At 41.4% G+C, this 24223-nt stretch overlaps 1 protein-coding gene across 1 annotated transcript in view; it reads left to right on the top strand.

Annotated features, from left to right (window-relative positions):
- RARRES1 (retinoic acid receptor responder 1) overlaps positions 1 to 24223 on the top strand; it is a 46642-nt gene that overhangs the window by 19821 nt on the left and 2598 nt on the right. The window contains exons 2-4 of the mRNA XM_047785570.1: positions 10872 to 10934; positions 13495 to 13678; positions 17028 to 17164. Coding sequence (XP_047641526.1) covers positions 10872 to 10934; positions 13495 to 13678; positions 17028 to 17164 — 384 coding nt within the window. The remainder of the gene's footprint in view (positions 1 to 10871; positions 10935 to 13494; positions 13679 to 17027; positions 17165 to 24223) is intronic.

The following is a 24223-nucleotide window of genomic DNA, read 5'->3' as shown; positions in this document are numbered from 1 at the left end:
GTTTATTTTTGTTTTTATTGTTATTACTCTTGGAAGTGAATCTGAGAAGATATTGCTGTGGTTTATGTCAGAGAGTATTCTGCCTCTGTTTTCCTCTAAGAGTTTTATAGTATCTGGTCTTAGATTTAGGTCTTTAATCCATTTTGAGTTTATTTTTGTGTATGGTGTTAGAAAATGTTCTAATTTCATTCATTTACATGTAGCTGTCCAGTTTTCTAAGCACCACATATTGAAAAGACTGTCTTTTCTCCATTGTATAGTCTTGCCTCCTTTGTTGTAGATTAGTCGACCATAGGCACATGGGTTTATTTCTGGGCTTTCTATCCTGTTCCATTGAGCTATATTTCTGTTTTTGTGCCAGCCCCATACTGTTTTGATGACTGTAGCTTTGTATTATAGTCTGAAGTCAGGGAGCCTGATTGCCTCAGCTCTGTTTTTCTTTCTCAGGATTGCTTTGGCTATTTGGGGGTTTTGTGTTTCCATACAAATTTTAAAACATTTTATTCTAGTTCTATGAAAAATACCATTGGTAATTTGATAGGGATTGGGTTGAATCCATAGATTGCCTTGGGTAGTATAGTCATTTTGACAATATTGAATCTTTAATCCAAGAGCATGGTATATCTTTCCATCTGTTTGTGTCATCTTTGATTTCTTTCCTCAGCATCTTACATGGCAACACTAGATCCTTAACACACTAAGCACAGCCAGGGATTGAACCTGCATCCTCATGGATACTAGTTACCTCTGAGCCACAATGGGAACTTCCTGGTTTTTATTCTTCAATTTGTTAATTGAAGCAGTGTGTTTCACTGATTGATATTAAAAATCCTTGCATCCATTGGATAAATCCCACTTGATGTTCTACGATCCTTTCAATGTATTGATGGGTTAGATTTGCTGTATTTTTTGAAAATTTTTGTATCTGTTCATCAGTGATATTGGCTTGTAACTTTCTTTTTTGTGGTATCTTTGTCTGGTTTTGGGATCAGGGTGATGGTGGCCTTATAGAATGAGTTTGGAAGTGTTCCTTCCTCTGCAATTTTTTGGAATAGTTTCAGGAAGTTATGTGTTAACTCTTTTCTAAATATTTGATAGAATTCACCTGTGAAGCCATCTGGTCCTGGACTTCTCATTTGTTGGAAATTTTTAAATCATATTTCAATTTCAATACTTGTGATTGGTCCATTCATTTTTTTCTATTTCTTCCTGATTCAGTGTGGAAGATTGTATCTTTCTAAGAATTTGTCAATTTCTTCCAGGTTTTCAATTTCATTGGCATATAGTTGCTTATAATAGTTTCTTATGATCCTTTGTATTTCTGTGATGTTCACTGTAACTTCTTTTTCACTTCTAATTTTATTGATTTGAGCCCTCTCCATTTTTTTTTTCTTGATGAGTCTGGCTGGTTTATCAGTTTTGTTCATCCTTTCAGAAAGCCAGCTTTTAGTTTCATTGATCTTTTCTATTGCTTTCGTCATTTCTATTTCATTTATGTCTGCTCCGATCTTTATGATTTCTTTCCTTTTAGTCACTTTGGGTTTTGTTTGTTCTCTAGTGGCTTTAGGTGTAAGGTTAGGTTGAGACTTTCCTCATTTCTTGAGATAGGCTTGTAATTGCTGTAAACTTCCCTCTTAGTACTGGTTTTGCTGCCTCCCATAAGTTTTAGATTATTGTGTCCTCATTGTCATTTGTCTCTAGGTATTTTTTTGATTTCCTCTTTGATTTTGTCAGTGATCCATAGGTTGTTCAACACCATATTGTTTAATCCTCACATGTTTGTGGTTTTTACAGGTTTTTTTTCCTTGTTGTTAATTTCTAGTCTTACCACATTGTGATAAGATGCTTTATATGATGTCAGTTTTCTTACATTTACAAAGCTTTGATTTATAGCCCAGAATATGATCTGTAATAGAAAACATTCTGTGTACACTAGAGAAGAATGTGTATTCTGCTGCTTTTGGATGGATTGTTCTATACATTTCTCTTAAGTCCATCTGGTCTAATGCATCATTTAAGGCTTGTGTTTCCTTATTGATTTTCTATATGGATGGTCTTCCCATTGCTATAAGAAGGGTGTTAGAGTCCCCCACTCTTGTGTTATTATCAATTTCTCCATTTATGGCTATCAGCAGTTGTCTTATATATTGAGGTATTCCTATGTTAGGTACATATATATTTACAGTTGTTATATCTTCTTGGATTAATCCTTTGATCATTATGTAATGCCCTTCTTTGTCTCTCCTAACCATCTTTATTTAAGTCTGTTTTGTCTGAAATGAGTATTGCTACTCCAGCTTTCTTTTGATTTCCATTTGCATGGAATATCTTCTTCCATCCTCTCACTTTCAGATTGTATGTTTCCCTAGAACTGAAGTGGATTTCTTGTAGACAGCATCTGTATTGGTCTAGTTTTTGTATCCATTCAGCCAGTCTATGTCTTTTGATTGGAGCATTTAGTCCATTTACATTTAAGGTAATTATCGATTATGTGTATTCTTATTGCCATTTCATTAATTGTTTTGGATTTGTTTTTGTTGGTCTTTTTTCTTCCCTTCTTTTGTTCTGTTCTCTTGTGGTTTTGTAACTATTTAGTGTTGTATTTGGATGGATTTTTCTTATATTCATGTGTACCTATTTTAGATTTTGGTTATGGCTACCAAGAGGTTTTGATATAGGAGTCTTGTTTTAAGTTGTGGTCTCTTAATTGCAAATGCATCTTCAGTATCCTGCATTTATAACCTCCTCTTCTTGCAATTGCTGGTTTTGATATCATATTTGTGTGTGGATGATTTTCTACCTTTACTATATGTTTGCCTTCATTGGTGAGCCTTCTCCTTCATAGTTTTCTTGTTTCTAGTTGTGGCCTTTTCTACCTAGAAAAGTTCCTTTAATATTTGTAAAGCTGGGGTTTGGTGATGTTGAATTCTCTTAGCTTCTCCCTGTCTGTTAAGCAATTTTTTTTTTCAGGGCTATACTCTGGCATATGGAAGTGCCCAGGCTAGGGGTCAAATCAGAGCTGCAGCTGCCAGCCTACACCATAGCCACAGCAACACCAGATCTGATCCATGTCTGCAACCTACACAGTAGCTCCTGGCAATGCCAGATCTTCAACCCACTGAGTGGGCTGGGGATCAAACCCACAATCCCATAGATACTAGTCAGGTTTGTTACAGCTGAGCCACAACAGGAACTCCTGCTTGTCTGTAAAGCTTTTGATTTCTCCTTCAAATCTGAATGAGAGCCTTGTTGGGTAGAGTATTCTTGGTTGTAGATTTTTTTCCTTTCATCACTTTAAGTGTACCATGCCACTCCCTTCTGACCTGCAGAATTTCTGCTTAAAAATCAGCTAATAACCTTATAGGGATTCCCTTGTATGTTACTTGTTGCTTTTCCTAGCTGCTTACAGTATTTCCTCTTTGCCTTTAAGTCCCTGCTTTGCCCTGGGAGGGTGCACATGAAACCCTGTGTGCATCCTCCAAGAGCAGAGTCTCTGTTTCCCCCAGTTCTGTGGAGCTTCTACACACAAGCCCCTTGGGCCTTCACTGAATGCCAAGTGCTACAGATATTCCTCCTTCCAATGGGAGACCCCCAGGCTGGGGAACCTGACATAGGATTCAGAACTCTCACTTCTGTGATAGAGTTATTTTCCCATCTGCAGGTCACCCACCTGGTGGGTATTGGATTGCTTATATCACTCAAGCACCCCTCCTACAATTTCAGTGTGGCTTCTTCTTTGTCTTTGGGTGTAGGATATCTTTTTTGGTAGATTCCAGTCTATTTTGTTGATGGCTCTTCAGCAATTGGTTGTAATTCTGGGGTTTTGTAGGAGGAGGTGGGCCTGAGTCCTACTCTGCCATCTTCAGAGATTGATTCGGATCCTCGCTGCTTTTGTTAAAAAAAAAACTTTTATTGAAGCCTGGTTGATTTACAATGCTGTGTTAATTTCTGCCATACAGCATAGTTACTCCCATATATATGGGAATATATATATATTCACACACGCACATATATTTTTTCTTTTTTTCCTTCATGTTCTTTTCCATTATGGTTTATTACAGGATGTGTTTTTTTTTTTTTTTTTTTCTCTTCGTCCTTCACCCATGGCATATGGAAGTTCTCAGTCTAGGGATCAAATCGGAGCTATAGCTGCCGGGCTACATCACAGCCACGGCAACACAGGATCTGACCTGTGTCTGTGACCTACGCCACAGGTCACAGCAATGCCAGATCCTTAACCACTGAGCGAGGCCAGGGATCAAACCTGCATCCTCATGGATCCTAGTTGGGTTTGTTATTGCTGAGCCAGGATGGGAACTCCCTATCACAGAATATTGACTATAGTTTCTGTGCTATACAATACGACTTTGTCATTTATCTATCCTATATATAGTAGCTGGCATCTGCTAATCCCAAACTCTCAGTCCTTCCTCCCCCACACCTCCTGCTCCCTGGCAACGACAAATCAGTTCTTTGTGTTTGCCTCATTGTTTCTTTAGTTTGCTTCTCTGGATTACTCCCTTGTGTGCAGGACTTCAGAGCTCCAATAGCCTAGGTAAGACGTGTGATGTGCTTAGGACACCCAGCATAGGCCTAAGGGAGCATCTGTTGTTCTATAAATATAAGCGTCCTTTAAACGATGGTTGATTTGTTAATGTTGTCCTAATACAAATCATGTATTCTAGTGATTATTTCTGATCTCGAGTGATGTAACTGGTCATGTTGACTTACTAGTTAGGACTCACATCCACATCTGTCCACCATAGATTTCACTCCATTTCCGCCATCCCTGCCCTGGTTCATTCACCCCTCAAGTAGCCTCCTGTAGTCTCTGCATTCACTCTGGACCCCTCTTCACTCCAGCACCAGTTCCCCATGCATAGGCTAGAGGGACCTTTAAAAAATCCTTCCTTCCTTCCCATGGCTTTCCATTTCTCTTAGAATAAAATCCTCGCTGCAGCTTGCAGGTATAGCCCATGACCACACTGAGCTTCCAGGTCCAGCCTGTTCTGCCTCCTGGCTTCTGTCTTTCTGCCCTCTGGGCCTCCTGGCTGCTTCCCAGAGCTTTCAGCCCCACTGTTCGTTCCATGTGGAATGACTTGCCATTCCCCCACCACCACCACCGCCCCCAAATCCCCACAGTCAACTCCTTAATCTTCAGAGTTCAGTCACTTCCCCAATCCTCAGACGAGGTCAGTTCTCCAGTTATCATTTCATAGCTCTAAGTCACCCATGATCAAAGAATCAATTCTATAGTGATCTATTTGATTGCCCTTAGGACGGGCTGGGAATTTGTTCCCTGCCTTGCTCCTAGCCCTGTGCTCAGTCCAGAACTCCTAAGGTGGATGTTGAACTACAGAAATCTCGTTATCACAGTATAGTTTAATCAAAGACAGACAAAGGGAACAAAGAGACCTAAGATGGCCCAAGGAGCAGAAGACACTTCATCCCAGACCAGAAGGAAGGCCCTGGCTGGTACTGCTTTGCCTAAGGCCAAGGCTGCTGCCTTATGTTAGGAGAACCAGCAAAGCTGTCTTAGAGGAACTTGTGACTCAGAGGAAGGGTGATGGAAGACGCCTTTGTGGGAGATAAAAGGGCTGAATCTTAATAAATGATGAAATATACCACTGACAACATAAAAATCTTACTTTGGACAAAATAGACACTCTTAAGCAGGCCTAATTAAAACAAAAGGAGGAGATCAAATCAGGAAGAAACTACTCTTCAGAAGGACAGCTCCCTCCTGACTCAGCTCACAGCCTTGGCTGATCCAGTTGTTTCTTTCCCTATAAACAGGTACTGGCCACTCACTTTTGCCTCCATGTGATTTCAAAAATCTGTCAAGTCAAATAATATCCTAAATACTTTATTTAAAATATGCCCAATTAGGAGTTCCTGTTGTGGTACAGCAGAAACAAATCTGACCAGTATCCCTGAGGATATGGGTTGGATCCTTGGCCTTGCTCAGTCGGTTAGGGATCTGGCATTGCTGTGAGCTGTGGTGTAGGTCACAGACATGGCTAGGATCTTGCATTGTTATGGCTGTGGTGTAAACTGGCAGCTGTGGCTCCGAATGACCCCTGGCCTGGGAACTTACATATGCCATGGGTGTAGCCCTTAAAAAAAAAAAAAAGTAAAACATGCCCAATTATATCAAGATTAAGGGAGACTTGTGAATGCTTACAGACAGCACATGAGCATGCCCCAGTTTATTCCCGATGGGGAGGCTGGTGGTCCTCAGGACTCTTCCCAGTGACACACCTTCTTTGGGGGATTGCAGCAAATTCTGTGGCTTCAACCACCACCCCTACTGAATCTCTTCTGTGACATCCAGCTGCTTCCTGGCTAACTTCCATGTTCCTGAGCAAGTGGTACCTACCAACTCTGCTGCCCCCCACTTATCCTGAATGGCCTCCTCACCCGCCCCACTCACCCCTAGCTAGCAGCCTGACTTCAGTGTAGAAGGCAGTGCCTGGCCCCTAAGCAGACATCAAAGGCAGACTCCTAAATTGTATGTGCATGCAGTGGGCGAGAGGGCCCCAAGGCTGGCATGGTGAGTGATTTAAGCCTTAGACCTGCTGGCGGAGAGGAATGCTGCCTTCTCTGACTCTCAGCTGTTGGTAGGGCCTGAGTGGTTGGGAAGAGTGTTCTGTGTGTTCCTCTAACTCGGGCGGGGCAGTGAGGACCTGAATTCAGATTTGGAGCCAGAGGCCCAGGCAGCCTTGTGCAGCCACACTCCTGCAGGTCCTACTTACACCCTCCAAGGGCTCACTGCAAGATCCAGGCAGGAAAAAAACAGAGTAAAAGCAAGCTGGTTGGAGTCTAGGTCTCAGCCTTCCTTAGCCTTGATCTTGGGCCAGACCCTCCTTTCCAGCAGTTCTTTTTCTCCCTCATATGGATAGGTTTTAGTAATGATAAAATTCATGAACATACATTGGACTTTTACCCTGATCCAGTCATGTCTAAGCCCTTTTTGTGCCGTGTCTTACTCTCCATTAACACCCTAAATACCACATTACGTTTACCTTACTGGGGCTCCCCCACACTTTGGGGTCAAGTTCCAAGGCCTCTTCACACAAAAAGAGGCTTTTTGTGACCTTGTTCCAGCCCTTTTATACCTTCACTGCCTCTCCCAATGCCAGCCCCTGCACTCCATTCCCACACCTTGGCCTGGCCCCCTTGCTCTAGGAAGCCTCCCTACAGTGAGCGCCCAGGCTTGCAGCTCTGGCTACATGGATGAGCTGTTTCCACATGGGAAGCAAGTTTATAGTCAGGCTGGAATGGGTACTCTATTTCCTTGTATCTCCTTGATGCTTGGCATAGTAGGTGGCAGACAGTGAATGACTGAGAGAACACACTCGTGTGTATATGAACTTTGTAATTCATATGAATTAGAACTTGAAATCGGTGTTTCAACTTACACCAGAACTTTTGAGATTAAAAATGAACCCTAAGCAAACTACTATCATGCATGGGCTCTGAGTGTCCCCTTTTTCCTTTTTCCTTTTTCCTTTTTTTTCCCCTTTTTCCTTTTCTTTTCTTTCTTTCTTTTTTTTTTTTTTTTAAGGCCACACTGTGGCATATAGAAAATCCCAGGCCAGGGGTTGAATCCAACCCACAGCTGCAACCTATGCCACAGCCACAGCCACACCAGATGCTTAACCCACTGCAGCACAGTGGGGACCACAATATTCTTTAAAGTTGATGTATGATATTGTGTTAATTTCTGCTGCACAGCAAAGTGACTATTATACACATATATGCACTATTTCTTATAATCTTTCCCATTAGGGTTTTTACAGGATACCGAATATAGTTCCTTGTGCTGTACACTAGGACCCTGTTGCTTATCCATTCTGTATATATGTAATAGTTTGCATCTACCCACCCTAGACTCTGAATTCATCCCTCCCCCATCTTTTCCCCTTTGGTAACCAAGTCTGTTCTCTATGACTGTGAGTCTGTTTCTATTTTGTAGATAGGTTCATTTGTGTCATATTTTATTTATTACTTATTTTTATTCCATTTGTTTGCTTTTTTAGGGCCATACCTGCAGCATATGGAAGTTCCCAGGCTAGGCGTTGAATTGGAGCTGTAGCCACCTGCCTACACCACAGCCACAGCAACACAAGATCCAAGCCACGTCTGCGACCTACACCACAGCTCATGGCAACACTAGATCCTTAACCCACTGAATGAGGCTAGGGATCAAACATGTATCCTCACAGATCCTAGTTGGATTTGTTACCACTGAGCCACAATGGAAACTCCCTATGTCATATTTTAGACTCCACATATAAGTGATATCATATGGTATTTGTCTCTTTCTGGCTTCACTTAGATAATCTCTAGGTCTATCCCGATTGCTGCAAATGGCATTATTTCATTCTTTTTTATGGCTGAGTAGTATTCCATTGTATTTATGTACCACATCTTACTTATTTTTGCTTTTTAGGGCCGCACCTGCTGCATATGGAGGTTCCCAGGCTAGGGGTCTAATCAGAGCTGTTGCTGCCAGCCTACACCACAGCCACAGCAATGCCAGATCTGAGCCACGTCTGTGACCTACACTACAGCTCACAGCAATGCTGGATCCTTAACCCACTGAGTGAGGCCAGGGATCGAACCTGCAACCTCACGGTTCCTAGTCAGATTTCTGCTGCGCCATGATGGGAACCCTGTACCACATCTTCTTAATCGATTCATCTGTCATTGGACATTTGGCTCGTTTCCATGCCTTGGCTGTTGTGAATAGTGCTGCTGTGAACACTGGGGTGCATGTATCTTTCTGAACTATAGTTTTGCTCATATATATGTGCAGAAGTGGGATTGTTGGATCTTATGGAAATTCTATTTTTAGTTTTCTGAGGAACCTTCACACTATTTTCCATAATGACCGTACCAACTTACATTCCCACCAACATTGTAGGAGGGTTCCCTTTTCTCTACATCATCTCTAGCACTTGTTATTTGTAGATTTTTAAATGATGGCCATTCTATTGTTAGGTGGTACCTCACTGTAGTTTTGATTTGCATTTCTCTAGTAATTAACAATGTTGAGCATCTTTCCCTATCTATGCATGTTGGCCATCTGTATATCTTCTTTGAAGAAATGTCTGTTTAGGTCTTCTCCTCATTTTTCAGTTGGGTTGTCTTTTGTTGTTGAGTTGTATATGTTGTTTTTTTATTTTGGAAATTAAACCTTGTTGGTCACGTCCTTTACAAATATTTTCTCCCGGAGTTCCCGTCGTGGTACAGTGGTTAACGAATCCGACTAGGAACCATGAGGTTGCGGGTTCGGTCCCTGCCCTTGCTCAGTGGGTTAACGATCCGGCGTTGCCGTGAGCTGTGGTGTAGGTTGCAGACGCAGCGCAGCTCGGATCCTGCGTTGCTGTGGCTCTGGCGTAGGCTGGTGGCTACAGCTCGGATTCAACCCTTAGCCTGGGAACCTCCATATGCCGTGGGAGCGGCCCAAGAAATAGCAACAACAACAACAATAACAACAACAACAACAAAAGACAAAAAAGACAAAAAACAAAAAAAACCAAAAACAAACAAACAAACAAAAAAACAAATATTTTCTCCCATTCTGTATATTGTCTTTTTCTTTTTTATAGTTTCTTTTTCTGTGCAAAACTGTTTTAAGTTTCATTAGGCCCCATTGGTTTTATTTCTATTGCCTTGGGTAACTGACCTAAGAAAATACTGGTATGATTTTATGTCAGAGAATGTTTTGCCTATGATCTCTTCTAGGAGTTGTATGTTGTCTTGCTTTATATTTAAGTCTTTAAGCCATTTTAAATTTATTTTTGTGCATGTTGTATGTGTTCTAATTTCACTGATTTACATGCAGCTGTCCAGTTTTCTCAGCAACACTTGCTTAAGAGAACATCTTTTCCCCATTTTCTATTCTTGCCTCCTTTGTTGAAGATTCACTATAGGTGTGCAGATTTATTTCTTGACTTTCTATTCGTTCCATTGATCCACATGTCTGTTTTTGGGCCAATACTACAGTTTTGATTACTGTAGCTTTGTAGTATTGTCTGAAGTCTGGGAGGATTATGCCTCCTGCTTTATTTTTCCTCAGGATTGCTATAGCATCTGGGTCTTCTATGGTTGCATATAAATCTTTGGATTATTTGTTCTAGTTCTGTGCAAAATGTCATGGGTAATTTGATAGGGATTTCATTAAATCTGTAGATTGCTTTGGGTAATATGGCAATTTTAACAAAATTAATGCTTCCAACCCAGGAGTATGGGAACTTTCCATTTCTTTCCCCTTTAATTTCATTTCCTCTTTAATTTCCTTTAGTCAGGTTTTATAGTTCTTAGCATATAGGTCTTTCACATACTTGTTTGGGTTTATTCCTAGGTTTCTTGTTCTTTGGTGTGATTTTAAAAGGTATTGCTTTTTACATTCCCCTTCTACTAATTCATTTAGTGTAAAGAAATGCAACCAATTTCTGTATATACAAATATGGGTGCATCACAAATTCACAAGTTATCCTTGTGCAGGAGGGGCTGTGCAGAAAGAGGAAGGGTGAGAAGGGAAAATGGGTACTAAGGCTGGAAGTTGGCTTTGTGGGAACAGCAAGCAGAAGTGTGGAGTGAGTTCCTTCTTTTCTTCCTCAACCTCTCAGCACCTCTCTATGCCCTGTGCTGGGTGCTGGGCCCATCAGCAAGCAGCGTGGCTTGATCAGACCAAAATTTGAGGTCTTTTCTCCTTGTTAAAAAAAAAAAAAAAATCACCAATTTTACTGAGGTATAAATGCTACACCTTCCATTTGCATGTCATGTTATCCCAAGAGAATAGTCTTGGAAATGGAGATGTTAATGGAGCCTCCATGAAGCTGATATTCCCTGTGTTTCAGATTAATCAAAGGAAGGAACGTAAAGTTGACCTGGTGTTTACAGCAGAGCTCTACAACACAGAGGTAAGTTGCCGTGATTCGTGAAGTGTCCCTGTTAACAATTCGTATGAATTTTTTTTAAAGTGAGAACTTTAACATATAGTGACTTGGAGGTTTGTTGTTGCTTTTTTTCTTGCTTTGTTTTCTATTTGTTCTCAAGAATTGAAGACCAGAGCTAGGCAAAGTAACTTCATGGCTTTATACAGGGATGCTTTTAAAAACTGTCCACACAGTCATGGTCCCCTCCTTCCTCTGCCACTGGGGAGGGTGCTTCACACCCCCTTTGGCACCCTGTGCCCCTCCCTAGCAGCTCAGAATCCTTGAAGTGACTCACTCTCAAATGGCAAGCTGCTCTTTTCCTGTCAGCTGGTGACATTTCTTGTTAGCAGGCTGGTAGAACAGGAGGCCAGTTCCAGGAGCATCCATGCACAGAGGCGTTCTTTAACAGACAGCAACCACGGATGCCGCAGGCATATTCAGACTCTACAGTGTGACCCAGCAGGCCATGGTTTGCCTAGGTTCCTTTCCATGTTCTCAAGAAGGGAGTAAACAGGGGACTCCTATAGAAATTGGAGCCTGACGAACTTCCAAGTGCTAGGCCAAGCTGGGAGGCAATAGCTGGCACCTGGGTGGGGGGGACCAGGCTAAAGACCTGTGTGTGGCACTGAGTCAAAGCCCCTGTGAATGAGCAGGCAGCACCTGGCATTAAGGTGTCTCAGGGAAGAAGAGCTTCAAGGATAAGGCATCACTCCTCCAGCTGATGCTTCTGGAAGAAAGCTTACCAGTACTCAGGAACAAGTTCTAACAAGATAACAGTATTCTGACTTTGCTAATTAACCAAAGGATTAACATTTTCTTAAATCATAAGGAAGTTTCCTTTGATTTCTCTGTTGCAAACAGAAGTGTTAGATTAAAGCTAAAGGGAAAACAATTACTAGATTTTTTTGACCAACGATGTTTTTCTGAAGGGCATGGCAAGCTGACTGAAATGTCCCATTTCAGGGTGTGAGAAGAGTTCTTTCATCTTAAGGCAACTGCCTTGATTCTCTGGAGCTGCTTGGGGGGAGGAAAGGGAAAGAAAAACAAAAGGGGACAGTACTCGTTTCCTTTTCCCTTCCCTGGAAAGTTTTGACATCAAAGGAATCTGCATGCCAGCCTGGTCTTCTGCCTTTGATAAGCCTCTTCCCCTAGCACTCCCTTCACCTTTTTCTTATGTTGCAACCATAATTAAGATTTTAATCCACAAATGAAATGCCCTCTCATTTAAACCAGCACTCACCAGAGGAAAAGCAGCACATTGGAATGACTATTTCAATTTTTCAAGTTAGTTCTAGGAGGGGGCTTATTAAGCAGGTCCAAGTTTGATTAGTTTGTTTTTTTGTGGGCTTTGCCTAAGCTTATTTTTGGTTGTTGTTTTTACTGGGATTCCACCCAGTTTAAATGACTGTAAAAGGGAAAATAACTCAACCGCTCAACCAACCATGTCGTAACGGTTTTTAACTATGGGCCCACATGAATGGCTTTTGAGTGGGGCCTTGAACTTCCTCAGATCTAGGTCCAGTGGATGCATTTTTCTGGGAAGTGGTTCCCTGGCTTTTATTGTTGGGTTAAGGAATCAGTGACTTAAAAGGGTGGAGAATGAGTCGTACACTTGATGTCTACTCAAAGCATCCAGCTACCCAGCTCTATATGCCTGTGCATTGGAAAATAAGTAAAGGTGATCCCAGAACACTCAGTGCACCCACATTTAAATATGAGTGCAAACCAGTATACCTTGGTTGAACCCTTTGGAGGAACCCAGTCCCATTTGGGGGATCTATGCTGCTACTTCTTTTGGATTAGATCTCAGAGTAGAGAGATGGAGTTCTCACAGAGCCAGGGCCCTGGCATCACACAGACACAGCTCAGGCCCTGGCTTACCACTTACTAGCTATGAGACATGGAGTAGGTTCCTCTTTAAACTTCAGTCTTAATCCAGAGATTTGGAATAAGAGGACTGAATTCACTGGGCAGCATGAAGATACTGTCATTTGTGTTCATGGAAACCAGCTTCCTTTAAGTTCAAGTCTGCAAGCTTGAGGACCAGCTAAGCATTATGTTGGTGCACAGGAGAGAAGAAAGAACTCATATCCTAGAGGTTTGAGCCAAACAGCACTCACAGATGTCAATGGTATTTCTTTGGAAAAGGTCCAGCATTCTTTCATAAGGGCACCATCAGAAAGCAGGAGCTTTTGAGAACTATGTCTAGATACTTATATTGCAACATAACAATGGGAGGAAAAAGTATGTATACATGTATATGTAACTTGGTCCCCATGCTGAACAGTGGAAAAAAAATATATTTATATATAAAAAAAGATATTTAGGAAGTTAAAAAGAAAGGAGCTTAAATGACAGCATAGAATGAAGATGGTTATGTTCAGCTGTGAGCACAAAAGTCACTTTCTGCAAAGCAAAGACCACCACCAATCAGTGCCACGCCTTCCTGCCGTGTATAAGAAACTCCCCAGTCTTGTGTGTGTTGTATACTGGGGTGGCTGGGGAGTGATAAGGAACCATTCTAATTCCAGAATCTTTATTTCAGGAAGGTAAGGCACGTCTGGGGAAATGTTCTGCTCAAGTATTTTTCAGGAATGAGAAACCCAGACCGGCTGTTAATGTAACTTGTACTCAGCTCCTTGAGAGGAAGAAAAGACAAGAAGAGGATTATCAGCTCTACAGGCACATGAAGCAACTTAACACCCCCTTGGATGTAGTCAGCATACCTGGTATGAACCAATACTTGAAATTTCTATATTCAGGAATACATGTCTACTAAATCTTAAAAAGAATGATCATTTCAAAATTTATCCCCCAAGTTGCACTTTAATTCAGCTACAGAATGTGATACCTTGTTATTCAGACAAAACTCAGAAGGATCCTTTAGTATGATATAGTGACTCCACCAAAAACTATCTGTGCCCCTTTAATCTGCCCACTTCCCATCCCAGATGAGGGGCAGGGCAGAAGCTGGACCCCAAGGGCGAGGTAGAGAGAGGTCTTTGCAACAGGACCCACAGATAGGGGTGCAGTTTTCAGGTCAAGTCCAGAAGATGAGATGTTTCTAGAGGTTTCTGGTGATAGCTTTGGGAACTTTAGGTGACGAGTCCCTATCCAGAGCCCCTACTGTGCCCTCCTGCACCAGGGCCAGTCGAGCCCCACTGTTTGGGGCCTGGCTGGGAGGCTGCGGTGGAGTCAAGCTGATCTCATTTTAGGTCCAGAGCTAATGGGCAGTGGTGCCGTCTCTTATAAGAAATGAGCCCTGCCTCCCAAGTGACTCAGCTGAAGTGAAGCAGAGCCCATTTGTTCTGGCACTCAGCAGGGTGTGTGGGCAGCAGCTGAGACTCGGCACTTACTGGCAAATCCAATTTCCAAAACCACAAAAGTCATCTCTGGACTTGCACTTGGGTATTAAGCTTGACATCGGTCCATGACAGTGCTCTCCCCCACCCCAAGTTCACGCATTTACCCGGAGATTGTGACAGACCCATGCTGGCCTGGACTCCATTCCTGAGTGTATCTGGGTCCCATCCATTATGGAGACTAAGTGATCTGCAAACCCTGGATGTGGGATAGAGCTCCTTGCGTTTCTGAAATTCAGGAGCTTGGCTCATTTTCATTATAATTCTTTGATAGCTCGGATTTTATGAGGAACAATTCAGAATCTTACATTGTAGTAGAATTTGTTTCTATTTAACTGCCTGAAATAAATGGGGCACTGACTTAAAATTTACAGTTATTTAGGGATTGGTCTCTTCCTTATCTGGGGAAGTAGGGTTTTATATATTTTTCTTAAAACACTAATTTTAGAAATTGTATCAGACCTTTTCTTTCAATTTTTGCCACAGGATCACTAGATTTTCCAGTCAGATGCTCCATGACTGAGCTATACCCCCAAGGATCACTAGATTTTGGACACTTTAATAGTGCAGGTTAACTGGGTTATGTTGAGTCCTATATGCTGACAAGGCTCATTCTATAACAATCTAACTTAATGTGGCTACCATGAAGCTTCAAAAGAATTTTTTAATAGAAGGCACCTTTTCATAAACAAAATCTACAAATGCTCTCATCACTGTAAATTCAGCAGAGACAGTTAATGGTGCTATCTATGGCCTGTATATATAATTATCTATTTAAAACTGAAAAGGTTTGGTTTTTAAAGTGAATCAAAACTTACATTGGAGGGGTTCCCATTGGGGCTCAGCAGGTTAAAGACCCAATGTTGTCTCTGTGAAGATGTGGGGTTTGATCCCTGGCTTTGCTCAGTGAGTTGAGGATCCAGCATTGCCGTAAGCTGCAGTGTAGGTTGCAGATGAGGCTCAGATCTTGTGTTGCTGTGGCTGTGGCATAGGCTGCAGCCTCAGCTCTGATTCAACCCTTAGCCCGGGCACTTCCATGTGCTGCAGTAAAAAAGAAAACAAAAAAGAAAAAACAACCTAAGTTGGAGTAGCCAGTTCAAATCTTAGGTCTTATTCAGTATTTAATCAACCCAGGTACTGGACTGTTGGGCAGTTTTCTCTACAGTTGGTAATTGAGAAGAGCTATCCTTTTTAGGATATGCTTGCTCTGCACTGTTTTTCCCCTAAAAAAGTAGCTGTCTGGTTTTTGTTCTGAGTAAAAATTTTACCTTTTCTAATGAATTCATAAAGTTCCTATAGGTGAGCCCAAATACACTACATATAAAGGAAAAGACTGAGACCATGAAAAACCAGCTAACATCCTGACTCTGTAGCAGTGCTATTGGCATTTACAGTTTGTATTGTCCTCATTAGTCACTGTGTTTTGTATAACTGATTTTTCTTTTATGCTAATTTGTTTCGATCTCACCAGTTAAAGTCATAGTGGCACTGTAAGATAAAGAAAGTTTGTCACTCTCTCTCACTCCTACCGCCCACATACATGACAGGAATTCAAGGCTCAGCTCCAATCTCATCTCTGTGAAGCTTTTCTCAACCTCCCCCTCCCCTGTGCCACCTCAGCTCTCTGATGCTCCCTCCCTTAAGGAGGGTGTGTGCTGAATTTCTACAGTCAGCAAGTGAAGGGTAGGGCCCATCTTTTTATCTCTCACAGTACCCACCCCATCAACGACTGCCATTATAAACTGGCCAAGCCAAGTTCTACCAATGCAGAGCAGAATTTATACATTTATTTATTTGTTAAGGCCACTTTTGTGGCACATGGAAGTTCCCAGGCCAGGGACTGAATCTGAGCTGCAGCTGCAACCTATGCTGAATCCTTTCAACCCTCTGTACTAGGCCAGGGATAGAACCTGTGCCTCTGCAGCAACCTGAGCCACTGCACTCAGGTGCTTAACCCACTGTGCCACAGCAGGAACTCCCAGAATTTATGCTAAAGATTACTTTACCAAGAAGGATTCATTTCCTAATAAGCTATTAGTATTCCTCATATATTATACTCTTTTGGGCTTTAATATAGACTATCTCCACCAAATCACATAAATGATGGTCCATGAACAGTTATCTAATACATTAATAACCTGTTAAAATTTGAGTTCTTAAAAATCACAAAAGGTAATTTATTAGCCACTGTATCCCTACCTTTAGCAGTATATGATATTAAGCAGATTTTAAAAATAAATGTTTGCTGAATTAAAAAGATGGCAGTTACAAAAACAGTGCCCCAGGAAAAACCCACTTGATTTCTTCATGTGTTCAAAAAAGAAATGCTGCTGATGCTTTGATTAGCTTTAACGCCAATGATCAGAGAAGGACAAAGACATTAGAGGATTTTGCAGAGATCATCACCCTTGACTGTAGAGCCAAACCAGAAGGTAATGTGGAAGTGACAGAGTTTCAATCTAATTAAAAAATGCTTCTTAACTAACAAGATTTTTAGATTAACTTTGAGTATCATTATAGCTCTTCCTTTGCATTTATATAGTACAGCAAATAGCCCTTGATAGTAGCTTTACCTAGCAGTGCAAGTTGAAGCATGTAAATCTCCATATAATGTAGAAACAGATATAATGTAGAAACAGTCCTATGTCATTATTTAAACTTCTAAAATTTTGTCCTAAAAATGCGTTAATACAAATGTGCTTTTTTGTGCCCTTAGACAGTCATGGACACATTGATCCCTCTCTGAGACCCATCTGGGATTTAGCTTTTCTGGGCAGCTCTTACGTGATGTGGGAAAAGACAACGCAGTTTTTACACTACTACGTGTCACAGCTCAGCAGTGTGAAACAGTGGGTAAGAAAAACTGAAATTAACTTTTACCACAAGAGACACATACAGCCAATGCACATTCTTACACTAAACTAAGAATTTTTAGTTTTGTGGCAATTTTTAATTGCATTTCATTCACTCAATAAAAATCTGAATACCAGGTATTGCTTTAGGGACTGAGGATATAGCAGTGAACAAAAAAAACAATATAGCTGCCCTTATTGAGACTAATTCTGATGAGAGAAAACAAAACAGTAAACTGATAAACAAGGAAATAAGTATCCAATGGTAGTGAAAGCTATGGAGAAAAATAAAGAAGGGAAAAGGGAGTGTAGAGTATTGATAGATTACTACTTCCATTGCCTAAAGTGAGGCCCCTCTAATTTGAGCAGAGGTTACATGGGAACAGAGGCCTAAAGGAAGTAAAGGTGAGCCACACCTCCAGAAGCAAGGGTTTCAGGCAGAGGGAAATGAGGCAGCAAGGTGACTGATGGGTTGGAGAAACACCAGTAAGGATAATGTGCTCACTCTAGCAGTGAGAGTGAGCAAGGGGAGTGTGCCAGGAGATGGGAACCTGGAAGGCCATTAGAAGGACCTCATCTTTTACTCAGTAGAGGGTTGTTAGCAGAGAATGACTTACAACAGAATCACTCTGGCTGCTGTGTTGAGAACAGACCGTAGACATGGGTAGAAAGCAGGGAGACCAGTACAGTATTGCAGTCATCTAGGCAAGGACCAGGATGGCAGCAGTGGGAGTGGTGAGGAGAGTTTGGATTCTGGGTACATTTTGGAGTCAGACCAATAGCAGTCGCTGATGGGTTGGATATGGATACCTAAGAGAGTAAGAAAAGTCAAGGATGAGTCTTAGGATTTTGGCCTAATTAGCTAGGAGGCTAGTTGTCATTAATGATTGGAGAAGACTGCTGAGGAACAGACCTGGGTAGAAATTAGCTTGATTTGGGGCAGTCGAAATTCTATAACCAAGTAGAGAATTTGTAGTCATCTGGACATAAGAGTGTGACGTTCAGGGCAGAGGTCTGGGCTGGAGTCATCACCACATAGGTGGTTCTTAAAGCCACAAGAATAGATGAGATCAGAGAATGAGTGTAGACAGAGAAAAGTTATGTAAGGGTTGAGTCCTGGAACACTTCTAACTTTAGAGGTTGGAAATATGAGAAAGAGAGTGTTTTAAGGATGAGGACTGACTCACTTCCAGGAAAGTCAAGGAAGATGAGGACTAGGAATCAACCATTTGATTTAGGCAGCTTGAAGTCAACCGAGAGCTTATTAAGAGCTGTCTCACTGGCACAGTGTGGGCAAAAACCTGATTGGAGGAGATTCAGGAAAGAATGGGAGAGGAAGTGGACATGCTATGTCCTTTAAGGAATTTAGCTTTAAAGGGGAGTAAAGGGAAGGGAGGGGCTGGGGGATGGAGGATGATGGGTAAGCACATGGTCGAAAGAGGGTTTGCTGTGCTATTTTTAGGTTGGGAGATTTAATAGCATATTAAACCTAGTAGATGGAGTTCCCTTGTGGTGCAGTGGGATGCAGCACTGTCACTGCAGTGGCTCTGGTCACCGATGTGGCACAGCTTTGATCTCTGTGCCTGGGAACTTCCATATGCCTTGGGCGTGGCCAAAAAAAGAAAGAAAATATCCACTAGAGAGGGGCAGAGTAGGACCTGAAAGAAAGAGAAGGAAGACTTGGAGTTAATATGTTTGAGGAGATAGATGGTGAGATCTACACAGGAGATGACCTTGGACAAGGGCACAGAGAGTTCACCTGGAAGGCAGACTAGTGTGGCCCAGATGTTGATGGGAGGGTAGGCATTGTGGTAGGAGCTTGTGGAAGTTCTGTCCTGGCTGTGTCTGTCTGCTCAGTGAAAAAATGAGGCAAAGTCACCAGCTGAAAGCAAGGATGAAACAAGTGCCTTGAGCATCACACAGCAGTGCAGGCCCCTGAAGGTCTGTGGTCATGAATTTAGAGGAGGGCCAGTCACTCTCGGCTGCATGAGTGTGGACATGAAGGAAGCTGAGCTGGGGTTTTCATCAGGAAGTGTGATTTAGAAAGAGGCATTTCCAGAGTATACAATATCAACTAATCTCAGCGAGGCAAGCTGAGCCAACCATAAGTACACATTTCTAAAAATAGTTTTCATGGATGGGGGGAAGCAGTGGATTCAGGGTGGATGGCTATCAGTGACTATCTTCTGAGTACAAGGATTTGCTCAGCATCCAGTCAACATTATTAATGCTGGTAAGAGCTTGATGTGCCTTCCTAAGGCCACTTGGAAAGCAGACAAATGTCTGCGGTGTAGTTTTTTCTTTTCTTATTGAGATGAACACACTTCTTTCTCCTTATAGAGTACTTTTAATAGAAATGACCCTGTGACTGGATACAGAATACAGCACTAATTCTTTTCCTAGATAAGTTTCTCTCATCTACCAAGACAATCATATCCTCAACAAAAGGTTTTTTTTAACCTTACCTGAGAAGTTAAGGGAACTTTTTTTTGATTAGTATAGAAAATGGTGTCAAGAAAACAGTACTAATTTTAACAAAGGTCAGATGAAAACTCAATAGGAATAGAGCAACAGAGACAAAAGAGAAAAAAATAGAGCCTTAATGTCAGTGTTTTCCATTCTTTGGCATTTGTACATGGTGCGTCACCAATGTCACCACCAGCACATACTCTAGTTCAGAAACAGCAGCCCCACTCCCTGCTCATTCTAAGCCAGTCTTTGGTGTACATTAACTGTCTGTTAATATCTCAGCTAACCTGCAAGTGGGAAAGTGAGGACAGATGTAATTGTAGAGTTAATAAAACAAAAATGCCTGGAAAGAATGGTTACTGATGGGGAGTTCCTGTCAGAACTCAGCGGAAACAAATCTGACTAGCATCCATGAGGATGCAGGTGCAATCCCTGGCCTCGATGAATGGGTTAAGGATCTGGTGTTGCTGTGAGCTGTGATATAGGCCAGCAGCTACAGCTCTGATTCAGCCCCTAGCCTGGGCACCTCCATATGCCACAGGTGTGGCCCTAAAAAGACTGAGGGGGAAAAAAAAAAAGAATGGTCGCTGAGTAGGAGTTTCAAATTTTTTTTTCACCCTATGGGGTTTGGGTTTTAGATAAACAATAATTAAATATGCAACTAACTTGCTGGGTCAACCAAGGCAAATCACTTCTTCTTGTAGGGATATGAAATGAGGATTAACAAGCTGACTTAAGCCCTTGAAACTAACATAAATCTAAATACTAAAGCAATTGGGAAATTTGGTTTAAGGTTGATATGCATTTCAGATTAGAGTTCTCTTAAAGAAAAGACTGCACATATCCACATAGATTTTCAAATTCTGCTATTTGGCGGCCATTAAAGATTCTTGCGATCTTTCAGAAAAAGAAGAAACAAAGCAACAATTCTTAAAAAGTCACTAAGATCAGAAAGTCTAGGTACTTTCCCTGGAGCCTAGGAGCAGGACAGTGAGGGTGACAAAGCCAAGACACAGAAGCAGGGAGTGACTGGAGATGCCCCATGGCCCAAGGTAGTGCAGGAAACAAAAGGGATTACAGTTTTCCCAAAAGTTTTCTCAGTGGGAATTACCTCATCTATACTCAGGGTTAAACTCGCCTTTTAATCCAATTGTGTATAGAAGTGCAGCCTTATAAACTCGTAGCCCCAAATTAACATAGCCTGAGAGAAGAGTGGGCTAAGAAAGGATTGAAATAAAAATATATTAGATGCATCTTACTGGAAGCTACTCCTTAAGTGAAGAACAGATGTCGTTCCCAGACCATGAGGGCTAAGCCAAAGAGCAGGGGAGATATTTGCTGCCTAGGAAAAAAAAGTACTTTCCTGACACCTTTAGACTCTATAGAGTCTAATATAAATTGAGAAAAGTAAAACTGAGTATTGTTCCAACTCTTATCAGTACCAGATACTGGCAGCACCCAGAACTACCTAACCTGCAGCATGTCACTGTCAGTCAGCCCAAGTCTTCACTCTAACTAGAAGCCTCCACTGGCCAATGGTTCATTACAAAAAACATCAACCTTATTTATTCTACTAAGAAATCTACTTTTGACTTAAATAAGGTATGACACCATAAAAGCAAAACATTCTCTGACATAAATTATAGCAATGTTCTTTAGGTCAGTTAGCTCCCAAGGCAACGAAATAAAAGCAAAAAATTTTAAATGGGACTCAAACAAACTTAGAAGCTTTTGCACAGCAAAGCAAACCATAAATAAAATGAAAGCACACCTTGCAGACTGGGAGAAAATATTTGCAAATGATAGAACCAACAAAGGATTAATTTCCAAAAGATATGAACAGCTGATACAGCTCCATAACAACAACCAAAAAAACAATCAAAAACTGGGTAGAAGAGCTAAATAGACATTTTTCCAAAGACAACATACAGATAGCTAATAGGCACATGAAAAGATACTCAACATCACTAATTATTAGAGAAAAGCAAATTAAAACTACAATGAGGTACCTCCTCACACTAGTCAGAATGGCCATCAATAAAAAAAGTCTACAGACATAGCAAGGACCTACTGTTTAGTACAGGGTAATCTATTCAATACTGTGTAATAACCTATATGGGAAAAGAATCTGAAAAGGAATGGAGATATGTATAACTGACTTATTTTACTGTATATCTGAAACTAACATATCATCAACTATACTCCAATAAAATTAAAATGTCTACAAATGATAAGTGCCAGAGAGGGTGTAGAGAAAAGAAAACCCTCCTACACTGTTGGTGGGAATGTATACTGATACAACGACTATGGAGAACAGGATGGAGATTCCTTAAAAGACTAAAAATAGAACTACCATATGTCCCAGCAAGCCCACTCCTGGGCTAATATCCAGAGAAAACCTTAATTTGAGGTAACACACCGCAGTGCTCACTGCAGCACTATTTACAATCGCCAAGAATGGAAACAACCTAAATGTCCATCAACAGAGGAATGGATAAAGAAGATATGGTACATATATACAGTGGAATATTACTCATCTACAAAATGAAAGAAATAATGCCATTTGCAGCAACATGAACAGACCTAGAGATTATCATACTAAGTGAAGTCAGAAAGACAAATATCATATGATATCACTTATATGTGGAATCTAAAATATGGCATAAATGAACTTACTTAGGAAACAGATTCATAGACATAGAAAACATGGCTACCAAAGGCGAAAGGGGATGGGGAGGGATAAATTAGGAATTTGGGATTAGCAGATACAAACTACTATATATAAAATGATGGACATTAATCCCTAATCCCCTGGAACAGCATCCTATTGTACAGCACAGGAACTATATAAATATCCTATAAATTGTTCTCCATAATGGAGAACAATTTGAAAAAGAATATGTACAAACACACACAAAACAGAATCACTTTTCTGTTTACCAGAAACTAACACAACCTTGTAAATCAACGATACCCTAAAAAAAAAAAAAAATCTCCTTTTTCTAGCATATATTAATCACCTAAGCCTACTTATTCTCCATTAAAACTACCCTGGTTCTGCTAGGGATCATTCTCTTTTATTGGGGGGGGGTGGGGGGGGGAACAGTAGCAGTAAGTGGGTCCACTGGTAAGTAAACCTTTCAGTCTGTCTCTAGAAAGATTAAAGTGCTGGGTCACCAGAAAATGTGACAGTAAATCATCAATTTGGACTACAAGGATTTGACATTTGTGATGATTTGAACATAAACCAAGGAGATTATTTCTGAATATTAAAAGGATCCGGCATTGCCTGAGCTGCAGCTTGGATTCATTCAGTCCTTGGCCCAGGAACTTCCATATGCCATGGGTGCAGCCATAAAAAAAGAAAAGAAAATGATGGCTTCCTGGCAGAGCCTTACTTGTGCGGCAGTGCACCCTGGATACTTTACCAGGCCGGGGTGGCAATGTCTGGGCTGCAGTTCTTTAATAAGCCCTGCTTTTTGTTTGGTTTAAGGGTGCTTCCTCCTGGAAGAGAAAGAATTTATAAAAACAGAAGTGTAAGGTGTTTCAATAACTTAATTGAGAAAGGTCTTTTTTTTTTTTTTTTTTTTTAGGATGGCACCCACAGCACATGGAAGTTCCAAGCTAGGGTTGACTTGGAGATGTAGCCACCAGGCTATACCACAACCACAGCAACACAGTATCTGAGCCATGTCTGTGACCTACTCACAGCTCACAGCAATACCAGATCCTTGCCACTGAGCAAGGCCAAAGATCAAACCCATGTCCTCATGGATACTAGTTGGATTTGTTACCACTTCACCACCACGGGAACTCCTGAAGAAGGTCTTATTATTTGCTGTTGCACACCCGTGGCTTGTAGAAGTTCCCAAGCCAGTGACGGAACCTGAGCCACAGCTGACAATGCCAGATCTTTAACCACTAGGCCACCAGGGAACTCCAAGGAAGGTCTTAATTAAATGGTAGAAGGGGAGTTCCCATCGTGGCTCAGCAGTTAACAAACCTAATACCCATGAGGACATAGGTTCAATCCCTGACCTCGCTCAGTGGGTTAAGGATCCGGCGTTGCTGTGAGCTGTGGCGTAGGTCGCAGACGTGGCTTGGATCCCACGTTGCTGTGGCTGAGGTGTAGGCCAGCAGCTACAGTTCTGATTCAACCCCTAGCCTGGGAACCTCCCTATGCCTTGGGTGTGGTTCCAAAAGACCAAAAAAAAAAAAAAAGTTTGGGTTACTATAATGTGTGGACACTTTCTACCATTTGTTTTTTCTGTACAGCAAAAACTAACACATTATAAATCAATATATGTCAATAAGACAAAAAATACAAACTCCAAAACAGGAGGAGGCATTGCCCTGAAAAAACACTTTATAAGACCAATTTTTTAACCATTTAGAAATACATGATAAACAGTCCTTGAAAAATAGCGCAGTCTGCTGTAAAAGTCTGAGACAATTCTACAACACAGCAGCCAGCTGTGTCAATATAGTCTAAGATCAAGATTGTTACCAAACGAGGTCAAACAAGACCAAATCCACCCCTAAACCCAGCAATGCCCAACTGATAGAGCCTCCAGAAATAGTTCCTTTATAT

This window comes from Phacochoerus africanus, chromosome 1 (assembly GCF_016906955.1).
Source record: "Phacochoerus africanus isolate WHEZ1 chromosome 1, ROS_Pafr_v1, whole genome shotgun sequence".
NCBI lineage: Eukaryota > Metazoa > Chordata > Mammalia > Artiodactyla > Suidae > Phacochoerus > Phacochoerus africanus.
The sequence above is the reverse complement of the archived record's forward strand: the minus strand, read 5'-3'. Positions and strand labels throughout refer to the sequence as shown.